The sequence below is a fragment of the Clupea harengus genome, chromosome 18, assembly GCF_900700415.2.
Source record: "Clupea harengus chromosome 18, Ch_v2.0.2, whole genome shotgun sequence".
In the NCBI taxonomy this organism is placed as follows: Eukaryota; Metazoa; Chordata; class Actinopteri; order Clupeiformes; family Clupeidae; genus Clupea; species Clupea harengus.
In genome coordinates, this window is record NC_045169.1 from 25,273,505 (window position 1) to 25,299,227 (window position 25,723).

At 39.9% G+C, this 25,723-nt stretch overlaps 2 protein-coding genes and 1 long non-coding RNA gene across 3 annotated transcripts in view; 2 read left to right on the plus strand and 1 right to left on the minus strand.

The window, feature by feature from the left end:
- The first annotated feature begins 221 nt into the window (after positions 1-221).
- LOC122133719 (basement membrane-specific heparan sulfate proteoglycan core protein-like) lies at positions 222-12,156 on the plus strand. Its single transcript, XM_042710398.1, has 17 exons — positions 222-234; positions 463-726; positions 874-1,071; positions 1,368-1,637; positions 2,017-2,214; positions 2,370-2,642; positions 2,876-3,136; positions 3,344-3,667; positions 3,775-4,047; positions 4,948-5,200; positions 5,283-5,398; positions 5,551-5,569; positions 6,191-6,246; positions 6,573-6,656; positions 6,787-6,840; positions 7,366-7,434; positions 11,678-12,156. Exons 1-17 carry the CDS (start codon positions 222-224, stop codon positions 12,049-12,051), a joined length of 3,099 nt encoding a protein of 1,032 aa, XP_042566332.1. The 3' UTR covers positions 12,052-12,156.
- On the plus strand, positions 7,857-8,680 carry LOC116224533. Its single transcript, XR_004165617.2, has 3 exons — positions 7,857-7,921; positions 8,166-8,231; positions 8,340-8,680. It is a non-coding gene; the product is annotated as an uncharacterized LOC116224533 (long non-coding RNA).
- Positions 12,157-13,927: 1,771 nt separating the features above from the next.
- LOC105896014 (basement membrane-specific heparan sulfate proteoglycan core protein-like) overlaps positions 13,928-25,723 on the minus strand; it is a 35,121-nt gene continuing 23,325 nt past the window's right edge. The window contains exons 4-12 of the mRNA XM_042710551.1: positions 15,968-16,231; positions 15,507-15,752; positions 15,375-15,425; positions 15,121-15,231; positions 14,942-14,966; positions 14,730-14,845; positions 14,432-14,485; positions 14,289-14,333; positions 13,928-13,994 (exon numbers count right to left, since the gene is read on the minus strand). Coding sequence (XP_042566485.1) covers positions 13,933-13,994; positions 14,289-14,333; positions 14,432-14,485; positions 14,730-14,845; positions 14,942-14,966; positions 15,121-15,231; positions 15,375-15,425; positions 15,507-15,752; positions 15,968-16,231 — 974 coding nt within the window. The 3' untranslated portion in view covers positions 13,928-13,932. The remainder of the gene's footprint in view (positions 13,995-14,288; positions 14,334-14,431; positions 14,486-14,729; positions 14,846-14,941; positions 14,967-15,120; positions 15,232-15,374; positions 15,426-15,506; positions 15,753-15,967; positions 16,232-25,723) is intronic.

Sequence of the window (25,723 nt, forward strand, 5' to 3'; positions counted from 1 at the left end):
CCAGTACACATGTGAGGGAGAGAGAGGATCTAGACCAAGGACTTCCCAGCGCAGTGCCCCTGTGTCTATCAATATAACAGGTGATTACAGCTACAATGATGATTTCATCTATTTACTTATACATTTTAATATGGCTATGAATATTGTCTCTGAGGTAAAGAAAAAGTAGAACTTAAGCTTATAAACATCTCAAGTCCTTATACAGATACATGCCAAGATTAATGATAGAAAATGGTAAGTGTCAAAAGCTGTTATATTACAATACAGTTTTATTTAAAAGGTATCACCTCAACATCAGTCATCATAACATGCCTCACAGCTATGAAATAGTAAAAGGACATGTTTAATACTATGATGCCTAGTTACTAAGGTTGGGCCCAATGCCTGTATCCAGATAGACATGGAACAGTTCACACACTCATTGTCCTTTGCTCCTTCTTCTCTCCATGTGTTCCTCTGCAGCCCTGCCTTTGGCTACACTGACTGTGGAGCCACATAGTCCTGTGTTCACTGGAGAGACAGTCACTCTGAGGTGTGTGATAGAGTCTCTCAGTGACTGGACATACATGATGTATAAGTGGCCAAGCAGTGCCCCAGTGTCTGAGGGGAACACCTTCAACATCATAGCTGCTCAGTCTAATAAGGGCCAGTACTGGTGTCAGGGGAAGAGAAGAGACAGACCCACAGCATCACAAACAAGCAGTAGAATAACTCTTGACGTAACAGGTAACCTTGCGGTGTGTGTGTGTGTGTGTGTGGTTGTGTGTGTGTGTGATACACCAACCTGATATTGATATTTTACCATTTTACTTGTACCTCATCTGACATTTTAATTATGTGTCTTGATGTGTTTCATGTAATCTGCCTCCACAGCTCTGCCTGAAGCTATGGTGAATGTAGTGTCTCCTCACAGTCCATACTACCCTGGAGATGACGTCACTCTGAGGTGTGACATAGCAGAGTACACAGGCTGGTATCGGTATGACTGGTATAAATACAATAATCAGATATCCAGCCAGACCAAGAAGACCATCCTCATCTCTCTTCCTGATGATGCTGGCCAGTACACATGTGAGGGACGTAGAGGAGGTCGACCAAAGAAGTCTCAGCGCAGTGCCCCCGTCTATCTTTCACACAGGTGAATACAGCCTGCTTAAAATAGCTGAAATGAGTAAGATCAGTTAACATAACAATGCCTTTATTATGTGATGGTTTTGCTGTTCATCAGCTATGAGTATATCCCCATAGCCCTGCCCACAGCTACACTGACTGTAGAGCCACAGAGTCCTGTGTGAGTTTCTTGACTCACACAGTAGGAGTCAGTCAGTAAATTAATCTTTGTCTGTTAATGATGTTTTCCTCCACAGCTCTGCCCACAGCTACACTGTCTGTAGAGCCTCCTCAGGGTCCATACTACCCTGGAGATGAAGTCACTCTGAGGTGTGACATAGCAGAGTACACAGACTGGTATCTGTATTACTGGTACAGAGGTAGTTACTACATTCCTTCTCAGAAAAGTCAAACCGCCATCTACCTCCATGTTGATGTTGGCCTGTACCAGTACACATGTGCAGGACGTAGAGGATCTAGACCAACGACTTCCCAGCTCAGTGCACCTATCTCCATCACTGTCACAGGTGAATACAGCTACAATGATAATATTTATAATGATAATTACATCTATTAACTTATAAATATTGTCTCTGAGGTAAAGAAAAAGTAGTACTAAAGCCTTTAAACATTAAGTTCTTATACAGATACATGCCAAGATTAATGATAGAAAATTTGAAGTGTCAAAGTAATTGTTATATTAGAATGCAGTTTTATTTCAAAGGTTTCACCTCAACATCAGTCATCATAACATGCCTCACAGCTGTGAAATAGTTCAAGGACATGTTTAATACTATGATGCCTAGCTACCAAGGTTGGGTCCAATGCCTGTATCCAGATAGACATGGAACAGTTCACACACTCATTGTCCTTTGCTCCTTCTTCTCTCCATGTGTTCCTCTGCAGCCCTGCCTTTGGCTACACTGACTGTGGAGCCACATAGTCCTGTGTTCACTGGAGAGACAGTCACTCTGAAGTGTGTGATAAAGTCTCTCAGTGGATGGACATATAAGTGGTATAAAGGGTTAAGCAGTGCCCCAGTGTCTGAGGGAAACACCTTCACCATCAGAGGAGCTACGGAGTCTCATAAGGGCCAGTACTGGTGTCAGGGGGAGAGGAGAGACAGCATCACAACCAAGCAGTAGAATACCTATTGATGTAACGTGTGTGTGTGTGTGTGTGTGTGTGTGTGTGTGTGTGTGTGTCCATGTCTCACTATGTTTAGATGTGTTTGACAATGACTGTTTCATTCTCTTCAGCATCAAAGCCCAAACTCACATTAAGACCAGGCCACCAGCTCCTCACAGGAGACTCAGTGACTCTGACATGTGAGTTGGGTGTTTCCTCTGGTTTGGTGTTCTACTGGTACAGAGACACACAGACCTCTGATCCTGTGGCCCAGACTGATGGAAACTCCTACAGCATCATCTCTGTTAAAGTCTCTGATGGAGGACAGTACTGGTGCAGAGCTGGGAGAGGAGACCCAGTCTATCACACACAGTACAGTGATGAAGTTGAGATAAAGGTTACAGGTTAGTTTGTTTCATTACTGTAATAGGATATATGGAGATTATAAAATACCTGACTATATTCTTAAGCTTAGTGCAAGTTCTATGTTTCACTGTATTTTATTATATGCATGCTTTCTTGCAGAATGTTTGAAAATGAAGACAGATTTTGTTATGTAGGTTACCTATGAAAATGCAATATATGTTAAAAAAGAAATTATCAAAAAATAACTCTGAATTTTATTCTTCCTTGACAGAAAGACCAAAAGCCACTGTTACCCTTAAATCAAACTGGACAGAGTTCTTCAGTGGAGAAAGGGTCTCTCTCAGATGTGACATAAAGAGTGGGGAGAGCAGTGACTGGGAGTACAGCTGGTTTAGGAATGGAGTCTCTAAGTCTGAAAAGGAACATGAAATCAGTCCATCCCAAAATGGTAACTATACTTGTAAAGGACAAAGGAAACGTGATACAAAAGAATCAGAAGAAAGTGCTGCTGTTGGTATTACAGTTTCTTCGGGTCAGTATGTGATTATTTTCATTTTAATTTACTGTCCACATTACATGTCTCTTTTATTTACTAATGTTATTCATACTGATTTCATTTGTAAAGACATTTTACATTACACATTATGTTACACATTACACATCTATTGCTTTATCATATCTGAGGGCCATACCTGTGGAAGCTGTGGTGCATTTACAACTTTCTATTCTTCTTAAACAGAGAAAGCCCAGGCAGTTCTGGGTTCCCTTTCACAGATGTGGCTGACTGAAGGAGACTCAGTGACTCTGAGCTGTGAGGTTAGAGGCTCCACTACAGGCTGGAGATTCCACTGGTACAAGACTGCCCCCTACAGTCCTGAGTTGGTATATGAAAAAAGAAGATATTCTCTACAGCTGGTCTCAGACAGCATCAGTGGAGCTGAAGGCTCCTACACTCTCAGCCCAGCTGCTCTTAGACACACAGGGGTTTATGTGTGCAAAGGAGAGAGAGGAGAGCCAGCCTATCACACAGAGTTCAGCCAACCTCAGCCACTCTGGGTCACAGGTGAGATAAACTCTCTCTATGTGTAGAACCAGGTATCCAGTTTCAGGATGCAGAGTGTCTCTTGGGGACTTTTATTTCTGCCTGTTTGTTTTTACTGTCTGTCTCAGGTGTGTCCCCTCCAGCTTCTGTGATCATCCACTCAAACTGGACCCAGATCTTTACATCCGAGTCTCTCTCACTGAGGTGTGGGGTTCAGGGCAACTCTACTGGATGGAGACTGAGGTGGTTCACAGGCAGAGGAGGGATATCAAAGTGTCCCACTCTCTGGAGATCAGAAACAGGATCCACCTGCAGCATCAGCTCAGCATCATCATCAGACAGTGGAGTTTACTGGTGTCAGTCTGAGTCTGGAGAGCAGAGTGATCCTGTCACAGTGCACAGTGAGTGTAATCAGGCATCATTTGATAATGTCTGGACATGTGTAGTATTGCTTCTTTTTAGTATAATACATTCTGTGATTTTAAATATAATTTATTTGATTCATATTTCCTCGTGGTGGTTCGGCAGTGAAGGAATTGTTCATAATTTGTCAGGACACTTGTGAATCATCTGAAATGTGAAACTTTAAGTGCTGTTGGTAGACTGACTATGTTAATAAATTACCTAACCCTCCTATTATGTTTGGGGTCAATTTGACCCCATTCAATGTTTAACGTCTCTAAATAAATGTTTGACATAATTTGTTTTGCTTCATATTTAATGACTTTTCCTAATTTAATGGGGACAACTGGGTAAACACAAAATTAACATGATGATATGTTTTCAATGTCCTGTACACATACTTTACGCATAGGTGTTGTTTGGGGTCAATTTGACCCCAGGCTGTTTTAATTGTATAAAATATATAAGAAATATCAACTTTTTTCATCACATTGTTACTTTTCTTGATAAAAGAAATAGTTTTTTATTCCAAATGTCATAGATAACAACAATATGTACTTAGAAATAATATAAAGCCATAAAAACACCAGAAAGACATCTCTTTCCAATTTTAGGTCAATCAGTGAGATTTTATGGGGATCTGCATATTTCTCCATAGTCGCGTAACATGTATTCTGGATGTATAAAGGGAGTGGGTGGGGATATTGTTTTATTTTTAAGGGCTATTTAGGTAGTCAACAAACAAACCTAAAGTACCTGACACATAAACTTGGGTAAAAAAAAAATATTATAATAATTTTTTGGAGGTTTAAATTGCTGGGGTCAAATTGACCCCAAGCATAATAGATGTGGGTAAAATTTGAACATAATAGGAGGGCTAACTGAGCCTCTGTATACAGCTGGTAATGTGATCCTGGAGAGTCCTGCCCATCCTGTGACTGAGGGAGATCCTCTGACCCTGCGCTGTAGATATCGCCGTCAGCCATCAAACATCAGTGCTGACTTCTATAAAAATGGGACACTCCTCCAGACCTTCACCACAGGGGAGATGACCATCCCTGCAGTCTCAGAATCACATGAAGGAGTCTATAGGTGCAGGAACCCAGAGAAAGGAGAGTCACCAGAGAGCTGGGTCAGTCAGAGGTCGGAAAGGTTAGTAGATATGTATTGGTTTTCATCAATGGAATTAGATTTTCAGTGAAGCCATGTTGATGTGTGTTGTTGTGTTTGAAGTTTCAGATTCTGAGTCCTCTAGTTTGGTGGTAGCAGTGGGCGTAGTGGTTGGACTGCTTATAGCCTTTGCTCTGGTCATTTTACTAGTCCTGCTGTATCGCTCCCGCAAGGTCAAAGGTAAGAGAAGAGCAATACGTTAATCTGGAATTCATTTCAGTGATGCACCTGACACATTTAATGTATTCAGTGTAAATAAACAGACTGTTTTTAGTTTTAAAAGAACATGTGACATAACAATGACTTCTAAAACTCTCTCTCCTGATATTCAGTTTCAGTGACACCAAACCTGTACGTTTTTTGTTCTTCACGTTACATTTTATAAATGGGTTGCTGAGACTTGTTTAGTGATTCCTTAACCCTGCTTTACTGACTGAGTCAAATTGTGTGGATTTGTATGGATTTGCTCTCCCTTTCTTTTCCTAAACTTCCAGTGTCTCCTCCCTTTTCAAAATTCATGCAGGTGACATGGTGTACACCGCCCTACCACACACTAATTTAGTCCCTTTAATGTCAGTTTGTGTTGAGCTGATCTTGTTCCCTGTACTAAAAGTTGGCCTTTACACTGAATCAGAGAAGACGAATGAGACATCGATCTTTCACTTTCACGTGACATGTGTCTTAATCAAGCATGGGCAAAGTGCTCATCACACCGTTCTGTCTCCCAAAGAGGCATGCAGATGCACACATGTGACATCATGATGTTTACAGTTTTGGGGGAAATGTTTTCTGTGTTATAAAATACTGAACACTATACTATTTTGAGGCAAATTGCATAACCATTTTTATTAGGCACCTCACACAGAAATATATATTTTAAATACATTTATCATGTATGTACTGCCCATCCATGCCATAGGTAAACAAATAATTTCCTGTTTTCCTCATGAGAAGATCTCTTTCTTCCTCTAGTGGTCAGCAGCAGAACAACAGCCCCAGTTCAACCTCCCATCAAAGACCAGTTTCAGGTAAGAGATTGTGGTCAGTGTCTACATGTCTCTTATTCTATGTTGGGTCATCTTAAATCATGAATGTTTTCCTGAGGAAGGAACCTCATCATAAATGGAGCAGAGTTGGAGTGTACATGTGTGTGTGTTATCATTGTACACTGGTCATGACAGGAGTGTACATGTGTGTGTGTTTTCATTGTACGCTGGTCATGGCAGTAGTGTTTGGTATCGAGTCGACCCATGACTCCCTTGGCAACCTGTTGCAATTATAGGAGATATTATTGAAGCAGAGTAAAGCAGAACTGCAAACGGGGACAGAACTAATTTTTTGTACCTTTAACTAGGTGGAGCTGTGGCTGGAACCAGTGACGTGGTCTACGCCCAGATTGAGCTGAAGAAGATGGATGCAGAGAGGAAAAAGAAAGAAGGTCTGTTTGTGAAACATACACTTTGTGCTTGGTAAAGAAAGCTGATTGGTATTTTGTGATTGAGACAGTAGCATAGATAAGCCATCCGTTGTGTGATTATCCCTGTTTTTGTTTTGTTTTTAAACTGCAGGTGCAACAAAGTCAGACACCCTGTATTCACTCCTGAAGCCAGTGAAGAAACCAGGTATAATTAATAGCATTATTTGAGTTTAATGTCTGAGCCAGTGAAGAAACCAGGTATAATTAAAAACAGTATTTGAGTTTAATGTCTGAGCCAGTGAAGAAACCAGGTATAATTAATAGCATTATTTGAGTTTAATGTCTGAGCCAGTGCAATGTGATCTTCACTGTTCCCATCAAAAGCTCACATGTTTATTACTGAATTCCACATCAGGATTTGTTCTGGTTTGTTTCTTGTGTGTCATCATCACACCTTTTTTCCCCCAAAAGAAGACACATGGTGTTTATCTCTTTTCGTCACATTTACATGAAGAGAACACAAACATGCTAGTGTTATCTCTCTGGTCATGGAGTGTCTGCAGTCTCAGATGGAGATGGGGCTGGACCCAGTGATGCTGTTAGTGCTTTGTTTCCCCTGTGCCACTTGTATTACAAGTTCAAAGCATTTTCAGAGAGTTGTTGAAAAAAAATCTTCAGTAAGACCACCATGTTAAGCTGTACTAAGGAGGCTTTCTTTTCTAATATGAAGACTTAGCTGGCCCCAGTGATGTCACATATGCTGATGTACAGATTAAGATGAAGCCACAGGCGAACAGAGGTAAGTCAGATCTCTGATGTTTAAAGCAACAGTGTGCATCAATTTAACACTTTTTGAGGTATGTTATTATTGGCATCTCATTTTAAAATGAACAAGACAAACATGCCTACTAGCCGCCCAGGTTACGCACTATGTAGTTCTGTGGTCCAAATCAGAAACCCCTTGGAATCTGAGGAAAAGCCTTCACTGCACAACATCGCCAACTATATCAGCACAAGAGACCAGTTAGTATGTTAGGAAGCCTTTATCAGTGGCAGCTGTGCAGTAGTGTGCAGTGCATGATTTGTATATGCCCTTTAGGTTATCCTGCTACTTTTAGACCAAAACTCCTCACTTTTGCGTTAACATGAATCTCTCACATACATGCTTTGCTGCAGACATGATGACTGCAAGTAGATAACAGCTGGTATCTCTTCTTTTTAAGCCAAACCCACGTCCTCTAAAGAAGATTGTATTTACTCTTCTGTCCAGCCCGGGTGCTCATCAGGTAATGTAGTGTGTGTCCTAAACTTCCATGATAGTGGTTGAAAGATGTCATGGTGGCACAAAAGAACAAAGATGTGTTGTGATCATGGCACAAAAGAGCAAAGCAAATGACAAATTAAAGAGTTTATACAAAAGTAATTAGGAGGGAATTGAAAGTATCCCATTATAATTTAAGAATAACTTTACGTTATTTAGAAATGTTTCTGAAAATGACCCACTAATTCATTATATTAATTATGTTTCAGATGGAGGGTCCAGTGATGCAACGTATGCTCAAGTTAGAAAGGGAGCCAAAAAACCTGGAAACAAAAGTAAATATACTGTATATCTTTTTCTTATGTGGTTGTAGTTTACAGTGTCCTCTGTTCACAGTAGAAGTGCATGTCTCTTTACCGTTTCTCAATGTATCTTGTTCACAGATGCTTGACAATAACACAGGTTCACTTCAAGTGACTCCAACTGCACACTGATGAAGTAGCAAAGCCTGGATGTGTGAGATCAACATCATGATCAAGAGCCATGCACCCATAAACATCATTTAACCAGAAGTAACGGGTATCAACAGGTTGTGTTAGTGAGAAGCACAGTGACTGCACTGCCAGAGTTATTCCTTCCCTGTGCTGAGTGTCTTTCTGGTACTTTAGTATAATACATGTTTATCATCTTTGACTGAATGCTACAATAGCCCCGGGAAACTGTGTAAACAGGAACATACTGTATTACATTTTTCTTGTGATGTTTCTATGTATCATTGCCATAAGTTAAACCTTGTGGTGTTAAAAGGAGAGTATTTCCATAATACTGTCACCCTTTATCCCTGCCATAAGTTAAACCTTGTGGTGTTAAAAGGAGAGTATTTCCATAATACTGTCACCCTTTATCCCTGCCATAAGTTAAGCCTCGTGGTTTTAGAAGGAGAGTATTTCCTGTGTATAATGAAAACCCAAAGAGGTTGTTGTCTGGATCATTAGGCTATCGTGACGTTGTGACCCTGGACTCTAGATGAAGGCAAGTTCATGTCGATTTCAACCTTAACGTCTAAAAAAAGAGTGTTTTTATGAATTGCTGGAGCTTATATGCATGTTAATTGTACCTACAGTCTCAAAGTATGTAGAACAGATATTTCCTATGTAGAGATTACTGTGTTTTAATTTAACAGTTAAGGAGGCAGCTTGATCAAAATATTTTGAAATCTTTTTCAAATGTGTTCAGAAGTGTTTGTCTATGTGATTTAATATGCCTATCAGTGCTTGTTTATATTTTGGTTTGGTGCAAGTGTGTGTGTCTATATTGTGTGTGTGTGTGTATTGCAAAATAGGATAATATATTGTTCCAATATTTGGTCTCATATTCAGAATTATATTCAAATATAAAATCAGAGTATATTTTTGTATGCTGAATTTTCACTTGGATTCAATAAACTTTTTTTCTAAAAATCATGAAATCAATGAGCTGAATCAGTCACACTTGAACACATGTTTAGGATGATAGGTTTTCATTATACCTCTGTGGTTAACCCAGAAGTGTCTGCAAAGAAGAAAAGAAACTTCAGACCAAGACACACCACAAACAGGAAGTGAAAGGTCAGGTTTTTTCTTTAGACTCCTTCCTTTGGCAATGTGGGTTTGCTCAAATGTGAATGTGTCAAACCACATCCTCTTGGGGTTACGCCTCAAGAGATCTTTAAATCCTTTGTCATTCATTGATTTTGGCTTGATGTGATCAGTCCAAATCAGAGTGTTTATTGGTGACGAGGGTCTAAATTTCAACACAGGTGCCATGTCAAGATTGGGTAAAACACACATATGGTTGGATATAACACATAATACACACAGAGAGAAACTTTGTCCATTAATTCATTCAGATTCAGTTTTCAGTAGGCGTTCATCATTACACTTTCTGGCCACATCTTCTAAAACAGTCTAAGGGGTATAACATTCCCGACACAGTAGTCGTTGTTCAGTTAAGTCTGATTAATTCATCAGTGATGTGATAGAGACCCTTTGTAACAGCAACACACATTGGGCCTCATTCTCGAACGCAGTTAAGAAGAATTTAAGAGGAATTTAAGAGGAATTCAAGAGGAATTGGATTTAGGACAACATTTGGCATTCATGAAAGTTCTCATCTGGGATTTGCTCTGAACTTCAGAAGACTTTCCGAACTCGAAATAGCAGTCGTAACTCGGCCAGAGTTTTCTCAAATGCGATTCCTTAAAAAACCACAAGATGGCCCCGTGGGCCATCTTGTGGTTTTTTGGGGAATCGCATTTAAGAAAACTCTCCGTGTTAATGAATTTGTGAGAAATCGTTGGTGATTGCGTTCACATCAACTCTACAGATCCTCGGATTAAAGTATCATTAACAATTACGTTTCACATGTAGGCCTATAGTCATGATTCTACGAGGCACTGTGATGTCATAAAATAAATAAAAGCACTACACCGGAATGCTGCGCTCGTCTAGTGAGCGTCGTTTGGCACTGCCGTCTGTGCAAGTACGGCAATCCAGAATTTTCAAGTAGTTCCACGTTGGTGGAACGAACTGCCTAGCACTACCAGAGCAGGCACGTCCCTCTCTACCTTTAAGAAGCTTTTGAAGGCCCAACTCTTCAGAGAGCACCTCCCTTCCTAACTGGCACTTCGACTAGTGCTTAACTTGCACTTATAGCAGTTACATTCCTGCACTTCGTTTTTATTTCGTTTTTCTATTTCTTATGTAAAGTAGTATGTATTGTTACACTAGGTCTCTATTGCTCGTAGCTTGACTGTTCTATCCCTTGTACGTCGCTTTGGACAAAAGTGTCTGCTAAATGACTAAATGTAATGTACACGAACACTGCAAATGTAAGTGAATAAATAAATAAGCACTAAACTCAATTACGTTGATATAGCTATAGTGGAATAGAATGGACACATCTACATCCTGCAACAGTCCATCTCTGCACCGTTCAAGTCATAGACATATATAGTTGAAGTTAGATCTGCGTTTACTCGAGGGTGATCGCTTTCCGCTTTGACATGACTCGTTTACGAGTTGCTTTCGTGTAGATTCGGTCGATTCCGACTGCACACGTCACTACGGTTGCGTGCCCTTATAAGGAGCTGGAAGGGCGTGTATGTATGCAAATTCAGGAGCACGAGAACGCGCTTTCAATTTAAGAAAACTCTTCCGGGGGGAGCACAGCCCAGAAAACTTCTGCTGCGTAGGACCACATTTTCAAGCGTGCATGAATTTGGCGGATGTCTTTTGCTTACGTTGTTTTTCCGAAGCCCGTAAGAAACATTTCAGAAGAAACTTCAGAAAATGTTCGAGAATGAGGGCCATTGTCTTTGTTTTTCTCTTTTTATCCCTTTTTGATTTGTGATTCAGTGTTCAGTTCAGTGATACAATATGGGAACATGGAATGTCAGTGAAAGATGAATGAATGAATGAATGATTGATCTCTGAAGATCTCTACTACTGATTCTTTACATAGTATCCATCTTCGTTCTTCATTGTCATCTGTATTTTGTGTTAATATCATTTCGTACATTACTTTTACATTTGAGTTAAAATGTTACATTTTAACACCTTTTTGCTAACATCAGACCAGCATTTTCTTTATTTTTCTCACTAGAAACATTTCAGAACATTTACAAAGTCCCATACCTGTATTGACAATTGCAAAAAAATAAATTCTAGGCCTCACAGTATTACCCCCTGGTTTATTGTCCTGTGTGATTGGAGTGACAGCTCATTGCTCTTCATTTGCACAGTGAGACAAAAGGCTGGTGTCATCCTCAAGCCAAACTGGACAAAGCTATTCAGAAGAGACACAGTGTTGTTCAGATGCCACATCCCAGGAGAGCCATCCACCGACTGGGAGTACATCTGGTACAAAGACGAGGAGGAGCTGAACCCATCCAAGTCCTGGAGCGAGAGTAACGAGTATAAGAACGTGGGTCCGGTGGATGAATCTGACAGTGGCGAGTATGCCTGTTTGGGCATGAGGAAAGTTGACTCTGTGTTCTCTGAGATTAGCGATGCTGTAATACTTGTCAGTCAGTGTCATTGTCAAGTCAGTGTCTTCACCGTTCATGAAAAAGACATCATCACTATCCCACTACCACCAAAAAAGGCTTACTCGTAGGCTGTAGTATTGAACACAATTGTTTCATTTATCAATCCCACAGCGACAAGTACACCTGCACTGGTCTGAGGAAAAGTGACTACAAGTTCTCCCAAGCCTGTGAATCTGTGACCCTAACTGTAGCAGGTGAGTTCAGTATATTTTGCTGCCGTTATAAGTAACTATATGTATATGTAGTAACTTTATATTATATCTGTCTATATATATTTTGACTATAAACTTATGTCTTGTAATAATTGTTTTGTGTTCAATATTGTTTATATTTCTGTTTTATTACTATATGATTTGAAATGTGATGGCTGTGTTCTGTTTAACAGAGCGACCCCAGACTGTGGCGATTCTGACACCTAAAGACATGGAGATCTTCAGTGGAGAGGTGGTCTCTCTGCAGTGCCATGTTCAGGACGGAGAGGCTGCAGCAGAGTGGAGGTACAGCTGGTACAAGAGGGGCTACGTGGGCCACAGCCAGATCAGTGACGAGCAGGAGGCTGACAGCGGAGACTACACCTGCAGGGGAACACGCAAGAGTGACTCCCAACACTCACAGACCAGTGAGGCAATCAAGCTGACTGTGTCAGGTGGGCTGGGCCATTTCCTTACATCTCTCCAGCTGAACTGATACGACACCGTGTGCTATTTTATTGTGTAGGTCTAGTCGTGTGTGTTTCTGATAACGTTATTGTATCGGTCTGATATCTTTCCTGGAATTTGTTCAATTTCTTTCTTGGAACTTATTTTGCGCTCTCTGTGTTCTTTAAATCCTCATTATTGAGTCAAGTACAGTCATCTTATCTTCCCACCCCTCTCTTGTTACATCTTTCACAGGCCTGCCCAAAATGTCCACAGCCCCATATTCCCGTCACTCTGGAGTGTATGACTGCCTCTCCCAGTGACTGGAACTACACGTGGTTTAAAGGCAGCCCACAGACTGAGACATTTCCCTCAGATGACGAGAGCAAAGGTGGGAACACCCTCACCATCAGAGGGGCCACAGAGTCTGACCAGGCTGAGTACTGGTGTCAGGGGGAGAGATGGAACAGCATCTCTCAATCATTTTATTTCCAATTTACAACATAAATATATAAGACATTAGTATAAAAAACAGTCATCATGTAAAAAATGTATTTAAATACAGAAACATTTGAAAAAATGTATAAGGTTTATGAAGTTAAAGGTCTACAGAAGATGAAAACTTTTGTTTTGATGTTGAGCAATATGCAAATACTTACATTAACACAAAAGCTAATTGGTGCCACCTAGCATATCTTATGTGAGTTAAACACAGCCATTCACAAACTTAACACAGCTAAAATTAAGGATTAATTAGAAAATGTAATCAAACCTTTACAAGTATATTCATACATGTATGTCATTATGTTAAAATACATATATACAATGTGCAACAAGTTAAAAACTTGGTGGTGTTGTCCCATAGAGAGAAATGAATACATTGCACTTGTACAGGTATTTTACAAACCACACACATGGTCCCATTTGAGCAAATGGCATTGCCTTAGAAAACACATTCAGAACACAAATGTATAGATTTAAAATAGATGCTCAAAGGCATAAAACTAAAAAGCAGAAGCAAAAACAGCCGTGACCCTCTTGGACGTTAGGGAAGTCCTACGCCTTGGTAACCGGTACATGGAGCTTTACAGATCTTAAAGCATATCATCTAAAAGGAAAACAAATAGAGTTTAATTGCCTCCAAAATAACTGATATAATATACATATTTTACACATTGCTTTTATAATTCATCATTCAGCAAATACCTATACTGATATGTTAACATGCATTGCATAACTTCCACATATTCATTGGAAATTTTATTCAGGCCTACGGTGGCCTGCTCTTACCTCTCCCTTTCTTTTCCTCAGTTACACATGTTCCTCTGCTCTAGTGTCGGAGGGAACCACATCATCATATTCTTCCTCATCATCTAGAGAAGAAGACAGAAGTTAGGAGGATTGTCTTCATACACTCTAGTTCAACTTTTAATTAAAAAGCTTTTTGTGAGATTGTCAATGTCAGGTCTATTACATTACATTACAATAATCACTTTAAAATGTTATATGCATTTTCGATATCCAAACCGGTTATGAAACAAATCTGTATAATACATGGAAAACTTTGGATAACATTATTAATTTCCCAGTACCAGTAGTTTGTTAGTGTAAAAGCTTGTGAAAATGGTAGAAAAATAGTTAATTTAGATGTTTAGCAATTGTCATACCTTCTTCCTTGGATGATTTAATTGTATCATAGACATCTGTAGCACCTGTCTCAGATAGAAATGACAAACAACAATAAACGCATAATATTGCACAAAGTGCTAAATCAATCTGTCCAGATATTTGAGAATATGAACACACTGACCTCTCTGCAGTGGCATATATAGGGGTGTGATGGTGTCATAGACATCTGTACTTCCTATGGGGAGAAATAGATTAAAATGATTACATTGAGAGAGATTCATTCCTATAACTAAGATGCTCTAGTAACCACACCTCACCTCACCATCCAATGACAACTGTTCATCCCATAATTTTAGTTTGCTCTAATTGTTTTAACAAGAATGACTTGTCTGACTTGTGGCAGGAAATTAATAAGAAAACCAATACATTATCATATATAACACATACACCATACACAGTACCAAAAGAGTCAATCTTACTCATCTGCAGAGGCATATACTCTGACTCAGACCCCCCTCTTCCTGCAGACTGACTCTGGTCCTGGTCTGAACTGTGATTGGTGCTCATCTGCTGCTGCTGCTGCTGCTGCTGGTCTCTACAGGGACACACAGATCTGTCTGTCATGTCTGTCAAAGTGATGATGTATGACTGATGAAGTCCATATAAATAATATAGGCAGATTGTTTCTCACGTTGCGGTAGTTGTCAAACAAAGACCTGCAAACAACAAACAACAAAATGTCTCCATACAGGGATTGTGTGAAATAATGTGATTTCAAGGAGTTAGATTTCAATTGAATTGTGTTTAGATTACATTTTTATTTGATAACCTTACTTGTGTCTAAAAGTAGGTGAGATTCTTGTGTTTTACCTGTGAGATATTTTGAGCGATGCAGACAGAAAACTAAAAAGGCCAAGAAGAACATTCCCACCACCACTCCCACTGCTATCAGGATGAACGAGCCAGAGTCTGACACTGGTTCTGTGGAAAGACAGAGTAGTCACCCAAATCTGTCTGTGTGTGTGAGTGTGTGTGTGAGATAGAGAGAGAGAGGGATAATGCAGAATAGAGATGCAGAGGATTATGGAGATAATTCAAATGATAAAAGAGATAAAGCATATTACTTTGCTCCTGTTCTGTATGAGTCTCTACAGACACTGTAGGTTGAGGAAGACCTGTGGGCATAGAGTGATAGATGCATCAGCAGAGACCTCATCACTAAGCTTTGTTTGGAAAGATGATTTGATGACATCTACCTCTGACTGTGACCCAGCTCTCCGGCGACTCTCCTCTCTCCGGGGATCTGCACTTAAAGAGTCCCTCATGTGACTTTGAGACTGCTGGGATGGTCATCTGCCCTGTGCTGGAGGTGCTGAAGAGAGTCCCATCTCTATAGAAGTCAGTGGTGTTGACTGATGTTGTGTTACGGAATCTGCAGAGCAGGGTCAGAGGATCTCCCTCAGTCACAGGACTGACAGGACTATCCAGGATCACATCTCCATCTGAAGAGTCAGCATGAACATTAACACATGAGGGACATCATAAGCTGTGGACCACTACTAACAGTCAGCATGAACATTAACACATGAGGGACATCATAAACTATGGACCACTACTAACAGTCAGCATGAACATTAACACATGAGGGACATCATAAGCTGTGGACCACTACTAACAGTTGAATCTCTTAGCAGTTGATAGTGATTTGTTCTTTTACCATGCACTGTGATGTTGACAGGATCACTCTGCTCTCCAGACGCAGACTGACACCAGTAAACCCCACTGTCTGATGAAGATGCTGATCTGGTGCTGCAGGTGGATTCTTTTTCTGATCTCCAGTCAGTGGGACACTTTGCATTCCCCCCTCTTCCTGATAACCATCTTATTTTCCATCCAGTAGAATTGCCCTGAACCCCACAGCTCAGTGAGAGAGACTCGGATGTAAAGTGTTGAGCTCTTTGGGGACTGATGGACAAAGGTCCTGGATGAGACATGATACAATGGGAATAATCTTAAGCTCATATATGACTGTAGTAGACAGACGAATCTCAACTCATATATGACATATATAGTAGACAGATTCATCTTAAGCTCATATATGACTGTAGTAGACTGAGTTCTCTCATTATTTGCACCATTAGATTTTGGACTTTTTCCTTTCATGACCCAGGATCATTTCTTTTAAAATATCAATATTAATATAAAAAAACAGAAACAGTAGAAAAGGTGGCTATAAACTATGACCAAATATAATTGGTATGAACTGTTAAGTGTTTGTCTTGTTTGGCCAATTCATTCTTTTGAAAACTGGTCAGATTTAAGCCCAAGAAAACATACCCTTGATGTTCAACTGTACTGCATCACTGTACTGTGTGTGATAGACTGGGTCTCCTCTCCCAGCTCTGCACCAGTACTGTCCTCCATCAGAGACTTTAACAGAGATGATGCTGTAGGAGTTTCCATCAGTCTGTGCCACAGGATCAGAGGTCTGTGTGTCTCTGTACCAGTAGAACACCAAACCAGAGGAAACACCCAACTCACATGTCAGAGTCACTGAGTCTCCTCTGAGGAGCTGGTGGGCTGTACTTAATGTGAGTTTGGGCTTTGATGCTGAAGAGAATAAAATATAGTCATTGTCAAACACACACACACACACACACACACACACACACACACACACACACACACACACACACACACACACACAAACACACACACACACACACACACAAACACACACACACACACACACACACACACACACAGCAAGGTTACCTGTTACATAAAGAGTTATTCCAGTACTTGTTTGTGATGTTGTGGGTCTGTCTCTCCTCTCCCCCTGACACCAGTACAGGCCCTCATCAGACTCAGTAGCTCCTCTGATGGTGAAGGTGTTTCCCTCAGACACTGGGGCACTGCTTGGCCACTTATACATCCTGTATGTCCAGCCACTGTAAGACTTTATCACACACTTCAGAGTGACTGTCTCTCCAGTGAACACAGGACTATGTGGCTCCACAGTCAGTGTAGCCAAAGGCAGGGCTGCAGAGGAACACATGGAGAGAAGAAGGAGCAAAGGACAATGAGTGTGTGAACTGTTCCATGTCTATCTGGATACAGGCAGTGGGCCCAACCTTGGTAACTAGGCATCATAGTATTAAACATGTCCTTGTACTATTTCAAAGCTGTGAGGCATGTTATGATGACTGATGTTGAGGTGAAACCTTTGAAATCAAACTGCACTGTAATATAACTACTTTTGACACCTCATATTTTCTATCATTAATCTTGCCATCTATCTGTATAAGGACTTGAGACGTTCATCAGCTTCAGTTCTACTTTTTCTTTACTTCAGTGACAATATTCATATCATATTAAAATGTATAAGTGAATAGATGAAATGATCATTTTAAATATCATCATTGTAGCTGTATTCACCTGTGATACTGATAGAGACAGGGGCACTGCGCTGGGTAGTCGTTGGTCTATATCCTCTACGTCCCTCACATGTGTAGTGGTACTGGCCAACATGATCAGGGAGGTAGATGGTATTTGTTTGACTTTTCCCATTGTGCAAGTAGTCACTACCTCTGTACCAGTTATAACGATACCAGTCTGTGTACTCTGCTATGTGACACCTCAGAGTGACTTCATCTCCAGGGTAGTATGGACCCTGAGGATGCACTACAGACAGTGTAGCTGTGGGCAGAGCTGTGGAGGAAAACATCATTAACAGACAAAGATTAATTTACTGATTGACTCCTACTGTGTGAGTCAAGAAACAGGCTCTGGTGTCACAGACCACCTTTAACATATTTAACATGAATTAACATTAAATATATACAAAGGACCATATTATATATATGTATACGCACAAAGCTGATGAACAGCAAAATCATTACATAATAAAGACATTGTTATGTTACCTGATCTTACACTAATTTCAGCTATTTTTAAGCAGGCTGTATTCACCTGTGTGATAGATAGAGACGGGGGCACTGCGCTGAGACTTCTCTGGCTGAACTCCTCTATGTCCCTCACATGTGTACTGGCCAGCATGATCAGGAAGAGAGATGATGATGGTCTTCCTGTTCTGGCCGGATATCAGATTATTGTCTCTATACCAGTCATACTGATCCCAATCTGTGTACTCTGCTATGTCACACCTCAGAGTGACTGTCTCTCCAGGGTAGTATGGACTGTGAGGAGACACTGCAGACAGTGTAGCTTCAGGCAGAGCTGTGGAGGCAAATGACATGAAACACATCAAGACACAGATGTCAAATGTCAGATGAGGTAGAGGCAAAATAATTCACACCCTCATCAACACTGCCACCACTGAGTACTTCCTGCAATGAAAGCCTAAATGTTTCTTTACTCTTAACACGACTCTCAAGACATTCTGAGGCTGTCACCGTCCAAAAGACCAAATGAAGACTATACATAATCACACACTCAAGATGTTACTCACCTTTAACAGCAAGATAAACGCTTCCACTCATCTGTAATGATACAGGCCTGTCTTTCATCTCTCCCTGACACCAGTAATGACCCTTATCAGACTCAGACACTGTGATGGTGTGTGTGCTGGTGTCAGACTGAGAAAGGAGATTATTGTTCCAGTCTTTATACCACTTATACTTCCAGACTCTCTTAGGCTCTATCACACACTTCAGAGTGACTCTCTGTCCAGTGAACACAGGACTCTGTGGCTTTACAGTCAGTGTAGCTGTGGGCAGGGCTTTGGGAATACATACAAATCTGATGAACAGCAAAACCATCACATAATAAAGGCATTAATATGTTAACTGATCTTACACTAATAACAGCTATTTTAATCAGGCTGTATTCACCTGTGTGAATGATAGAGATGGGGGCACTGCGCTGAGAATTATGTGGTCGACCTCCGCTACGTCCCTCACATGTGTACTGGCCAGCATCATCAGGAAGAGAGATGATGGTCTTCCTGTTCTGACCGGATATCTGCTTATTGTCTTTATACCAGTCATACTGATCCCAATCTGTGTATTCTGCTATGTCACACCTCAGAGTGACTCTATCTCCAGGGTAGTATGGACTGTGAGGAGACACTACAGTCACCATAGCTTCAGGCAGAGCTGTGTAGGCAAATTACATGAAACACATCAAGACACAGATTTCAAATTTGTATCTGTTCATTCGTTAAGTTCATAAAAGTCCTTTTTTGTTGAGAGGACATTTTGCAAAATGATCCAATAACTTTGATCACCTGAATCTGAGGTGTCATCACTGTCCTTTAACACATGGTGCTCAGGGTCCGTGGCAGGAAGTACATCATCGTCTTCTGATCATCACAGAAAGAAGGATACAACATTATTGGAAAAGGGAAAACCTTTTTACCTGTGTAGGCTTAGTTTATTTTACTAATAATAACAGCTTATCTGCTGACATTTCGTTTTTGCTGTTAGCATCAGACTTTACTCCACATTGTCTTTACAGTATTTATTTGCCAAGAGCAAATATTCACTACTCAATACTCAATTGCATACTCAAGTCAACCTACAGCAGTTGGAATGAAAGCTCATATGATCACAAGCACTTGATTTAGATTTATCTCACTGATCAAAGAATACCGAACCTGTACCCCCTGATTTGGCTTTGTAGTCTACATGTGTCAGAGGCAAATATTTATCTCTAATAAATCAGTTGGATGGACAGGAGACCGGAGACTGCAGCATTGATGAGTATGAATTCAAACCATTATCAAAATAAAATGAAAAAGAATATCGTGTTTTTTCGCAAAGCAAACATCTAAAAACCATCTACACCTCCTACTATCTGTGAATACATCCTTATTGTAATGTGAGAATCTTGAAAGCAATTTCCTAACATGAATGAATCTCACCTTCAGCATGTCCAGAGTAAGAATACAAGATCAGCACTGGAACACAAAGATACAGAGAGATCCTCATTCCATACACAGATCCATGTAAGCACAATCATCAAATACTCTACAACTTCAACCAGTCAAAAGCCACATGTCTGTTCCAAGACAAAGCCAAGTGACCATAAATGGGTGCAAAGTGCAGCCATACAGCATCTCCTTCCTTTGTGTTTCACCATCTCATCTGTCAGTGCCAATGACTCACACATTTCTGACCAAAGGCATGATGTTCATAGAGCACAGATTGAAGCTGTATATGCAAAGTGAACGTAGACAACATAGACAGATACAGGAGGATCCAATGCACGTATTCTCCCATTGAAGCTAAAGATAGGATCTTAATTTAAAGTAGACATCATTATTTCCCTGCGTGTAATCTGTTGCAGCCCTTACATACCACTGATGTGGGAGGGGATCAATGTTCATGGCGTTGTTCCTTTTTTCTACAAGTATCTATATACTGAAACCAGCCATTTTTGCATCTTCTTCCTCTGAATAGTGATTTCATCAGCTATACTTTCTGATACTAAAACCTACATGTATTATGTAAGCACAGCCACAGGCAACCAGACAGGTAAGTTTATATGTGTCTGAACCTTATGGGACAGTAGAAAGCATTACAGTGGTAAATACTGTGGAAATACAATTACTCAATATTACCAAGCAGTATAGAGGCCAATTGTTAGATGCAATGGCACTATACACAGTTTAGTAAAACAGTAAGCTTAAATATTATAAGTAGTGCTGTCAAACGATTAAAATATTTAATCGCGATTAATCGCATTTATGTCATAGTTAACTCAAGATTAATCGCGATTAATCGCAAATTTGTATCTATTCTAAATGTCCTTTCCTTTATTTATTTTTTCCATCATTTTATTTTTATTTTAATGCCCTTATCAACATGGAAAAGTGGATTGGCTTGCTTTATGCAAATGTTTTATTTTATTGAAAACCAACATTGCCAAACAGGGCAGTACAAAATAAAATTATAAAGTGCACATTTCAGGTAAACAAGGACTCAGCCTATAGTGCAGTTAAACAATGGCTTAATATTTTCTTTTTTTCAAGTTTGCTGGGAACATAGCAGTCAGGCCTCTTATTTCAGAAACAATGTACCGTAACAGTTAGGTTACCAATAAAAGGTAAGCCTACTACTTCTTTGCTTTCAGCCAGCTGCCTGTTGACATTTTCAGACAACAGTGAAGCTCGCTTCTTTTGCACAACACAACTTTTAAAAGTAAACTTTCCATTCAGAAGCTTTTTATCATCCATTTCGCCGTATCGCGCTCACCATTCACTCAACCCGTAACGTTAGCCTACTACACAGTTTGCAAGGCCAAAAAGAACATTAATCTAAAAAAAAAAAAAAAAAAAAAAAAAAAAAATTATATAAAAAAAAAATCGCGTTAATCTCGCGATAAAAAAATTAACGGCGTTAAAATGGGTTTGCGTTAACGCCGTTAATTGCGTTAACGCGTTAAACTGACAGCACTAATTATAAGTATCAGTCAAACAGAATGTAAGGTAAAACCCAAATGAATAAGTACTACTGTAAATAGTAGCAAGTGAATAAACAGATTGAATGCCAATTACACCAAATACACTTAATGACCAAATACATCAGATAAATCTGGATGCATGAGATAGAAAATAACAAAACCTGAGATGAAAAACCAAACCTGAAATGAATGAGTGAGAGAAATGGTGAAGGAGAGACAGAATGGTAGAATAAGAGAGCAGAGAAAGAGAGGATCCCCACGCTCAAAGCCAGGAGAGGAGAAACAGCAGGAGGAAAAGAGAAGAAGAAGAAAGAGAAAGAGAGAACCCCAATTACTCTAAAGTGCTTGGTGTTGTACCTCAAGACCCCTTGCTATGCGTTTGCCACCAGCCACTCCCTTAAGGCCACATTCTGTCCCTGATGCCCTAAGACAACATTACCCCCCCTCCACTAACCCTGGTCACCTGGGAATGCCCAGGCAGAGGTTACAATGGGCTAGTCACACTATACAGATATGGCAGGTACTTCAGATTGCAGTGAAGCCATGATCAATCTGCTGTCCACATCAAAAGGATCAGTTCAAGATCAAACATGAATATGTTACATTCATAAACATTTGCACATACTTGGAAATCCCAAACCTCCTGGGTTCTCTCTGTGACAATGGGGCAATGGGGGTAAGGCTGAAGCAATCAACCAGATACTAAAGGAATGCAGCATGTGGCAATTAGTTCAACTGTGGCCAAAAACAGCAAATATCCTTTTTCTGGATTTAATCATTCAGTGAATTGTGCCTTACAAATAGATTACACTACATTACAAGATACATTATAAAGCCATGATCAATTCATTTGATGCACTACCATGCAGTCCTCACTCAAGCATCTCCTCCATTCACACCAGTTACACACAAAATGCACATCTTCTCATGCTTTTCTGTTTTATTCATTCATTTCATCTTCATCGTCCTATATTCCCAGATCAAGACAAAAACATTTAATTTCATTCACAACAAGAGATGAATTAGCAATACCATCATCTCACAACAACAATGAGACTGCTATTGCATTTTGATTAGAAAATATGTCGCCAGAAAATGTTTCTCTCAGCCACACACAAAGATGTTTACAGGCACACATGTACACACACACTGACAGAGAGAAAGAGAGAGCACTCTGCTTACACTTAGCGTTTCAATATCTCTTCTATCAATGCCAATTCTTACACATTTCTGACCAAAGGCATGCTGTTCATAGAGCACAGGTTTAAGCTGTATATGTACAGTGAACATAGACAACATTGACAAATACAGGGGGATCAAATAGACTAATTTTGCAATTTAGAAGTTAATGCTAGGAGCTTAATATTTGAAAGCTTACCTATCATCAGTGGCTGAGTTTAAGTGAACACACTATTATGACCAGGGGCCCTGCAGGTTTCTCGTTTATGGTACACACACTCAATAAAGTTGTGCCACCATAGAGTTTCCCACGCACAACCTAACTGGCAGCAGCTCATTTTCAGTAAAGGTAGAGAAACCATCTATTGACATGAACAGAAGTGAATGAGAGCGCCTGGACCAGGGGACAGTCTGCACTATGAAATAAGCCTCGTGTGAAAAGAAATCGGTTGATTTGAACATTATCTCCTATATAACTTTGCTAACTTTAAAGACTGTGTAAGCAAACGCTTGATTTGACTCTCATCTGCCGTAGTTTGGAGTTAATAAACTCAGCTGTACATTTTTAAGAAAAAGAAAAATACAGAGGTGGCTAAGACCACAGGTGAAACAGTGTCCAAAAAAATAAATAAAAAAATACAGCAACACTTACAAGAACACTTCCTTTGAAACATAGAACAAGATAAATTCAGTTTAGGTATGAATTTATTAACATTTTATTTCTATTAACAATGTATGCCCATTTAACCAGTATAACTAAAGGCAGTTGGAAAACAGGTTTCAGACAGAGGGGCCTAAGATAACATTCAAAGAACTGCTTTCAAGTTTAGAATGACCAGTGACATAAATTCCAAGGTCAGAGGGCACCCTGGGCAGGAGACAGATGAGATAGGGAGACTATCTGTACCAGGGAGTGGAGATTCACAGAAACTTAATTGTCAGGCCAGAAATTACGACTGAAACATGCAAGTCACAGAGAGGCGTATACGTGTGGGGCCCAGGGAGTACCATCAGTGAAGACTGGACTTATAAACCATTGTTATCACATGTAAAATTCAGAACGCGTTCTCCAGCCGGGGGTGACAGAGCTATTGTGAGCTCTGCATCTCCGGCTGAATCTTGTCCAATCTTGAAACCAGTAAACTCAACTGTATCAAACCAATTGCTACGTGTGGCGGTCCATTACTCTGATTTCTCTCTACTTACTAGTGTTACAATCTGTAAAACAGCGCCACCCCCACCCAAGGTGAAAAGATGAACTACACTCTTTCAAATTCACTGTTTCACTACCATAGATATTTCCATCCATTACTTTCTATGTAAATCTAGATCACCTGCCGGCAGCTCATTGCCCCTCTGCAGTTAAATGGACTCTTATGACAACATGTCACTGGTAAGCAGTGATTATCCAATGTAATAGGTTACAGTCATGAGTGTTCTTGACTTGAATATGATTGACTCAAAACTCTGGCCAATCACTGCCTTCATTAATCAGCCATCATTTTTACTTGTTGATGGCAAATTAAGAGAGCTATGGAAACTTCATCAAGAGAGCAACACAACACAACATACATAATTAGTTTAACCTACATTCTGTAGGCTACCGTATATAGGTTTTTTGGCCTAGTTGAGAAATGTAACGATTGTTTAGGATTATTGTTTTTCAAATTGGTCTGCAAGAGTGCAAGCTAAGAAGATTATTGTTTGCTTGGCAAGAGTGCCAAGTTAGTCAGTTAAGGTATCTTTTGTCTTCTGTCTTGTCCTCTCTGACTAACACCCCACTTGTGGCCCATACTGTGACTCAGGCTTTCTACTAGACAGTTGCTCTGTTTAGCTCTTAGATATATCTGCCCTACACATTGTTTTAAGGCCTCTGATTTATTTGTATGTGTTTTTCATTTGAATTTGACATTTATGCAAGTATCTCCTATGCATTGTCCCTTTTTAAAAGAAGAAATATCAATTTCATCAGCTACATTACTGTGTTTTCAAGTTCTGATACAACACCTACATGCAGTAGAACCAGGAACCACTCACTCAGTCACACACAAAATGTTTACAGAGGCAAACATGAACACACACGCTAGCAGAGAGAAAGAGAAAGCACTGTGCTTACACTTGAAAATAACACTAAATATCAGAACTGTGAATTTTTATATCATACATTTCCCATATGTCCATGCTTAGACTGCAACTCACATAAACCACTTCCTTCTTCTAGTGATAGTTTTGAGAATATGATATAATCAAAGTCCAAGAGCAGAACAACTACAGGCAAGTAAGAGCAGCAACAACTAAGGCTGACTGTCCATTCAACTAACCATGTATTCTTTCTCACCACTAGAATGTGCTGTTCTAGTAAAAAACTCTCACACAAGAGACTCATCTATCTCCATCAGGGACACAGTAGTAGGACTTTCACCGCTCATCTCTGTGCTATACAGATATGTCCAATTACATGCAGTAACACTGTTTATGAACGTCTACAGCTATTTATCAATTCAGCATAAAGAGTTGTAGTCAACAGCAGAATGTTTGGTGATATCTACTTGTTAGTGTTCTTGACCAGTATGGCCAGTCACTTTAGTCATATTGAGTTTTCTGTCTAATAGCAACTTGTCTTTGCACAGGCATGACACAGATAAGTACAGCAAAAGACAGAGACAGCATTTCTAACAGGCGTCCAGACATGAAAGAAATTATAACGTTTGCAGACATGTGACTTGTGGTTGAAACCATTCTTCCTGTCAGTGTTAGAATTCTAATGTTAGCACTGGAAGATTCACATGCAGTTTATTACATCATTCAACATTCAGATTCAACTTACAGTAATCACTGTGATCATATATATGACATACAGAAACAAGCC

Coding starts and splice junctions, on each gene's coding strand:
- LOC122133719 (XM_042710398.1), top strand. Junction 5,201..5,282: donor GTCAGTCAGAGGTCGGAAAG/GTTAGTAGATAT, acceptor TGTGTTTGAAGT/TTCAGATTCTGAGTCCTCTA. Junction 6,657..6,786: donor AGAGAGGAAAAAGAAAGAAG/GTCTGTTTGTGA, acceptor TTTAAACTGCAG/GTGCAACAAAGTCAGACACC.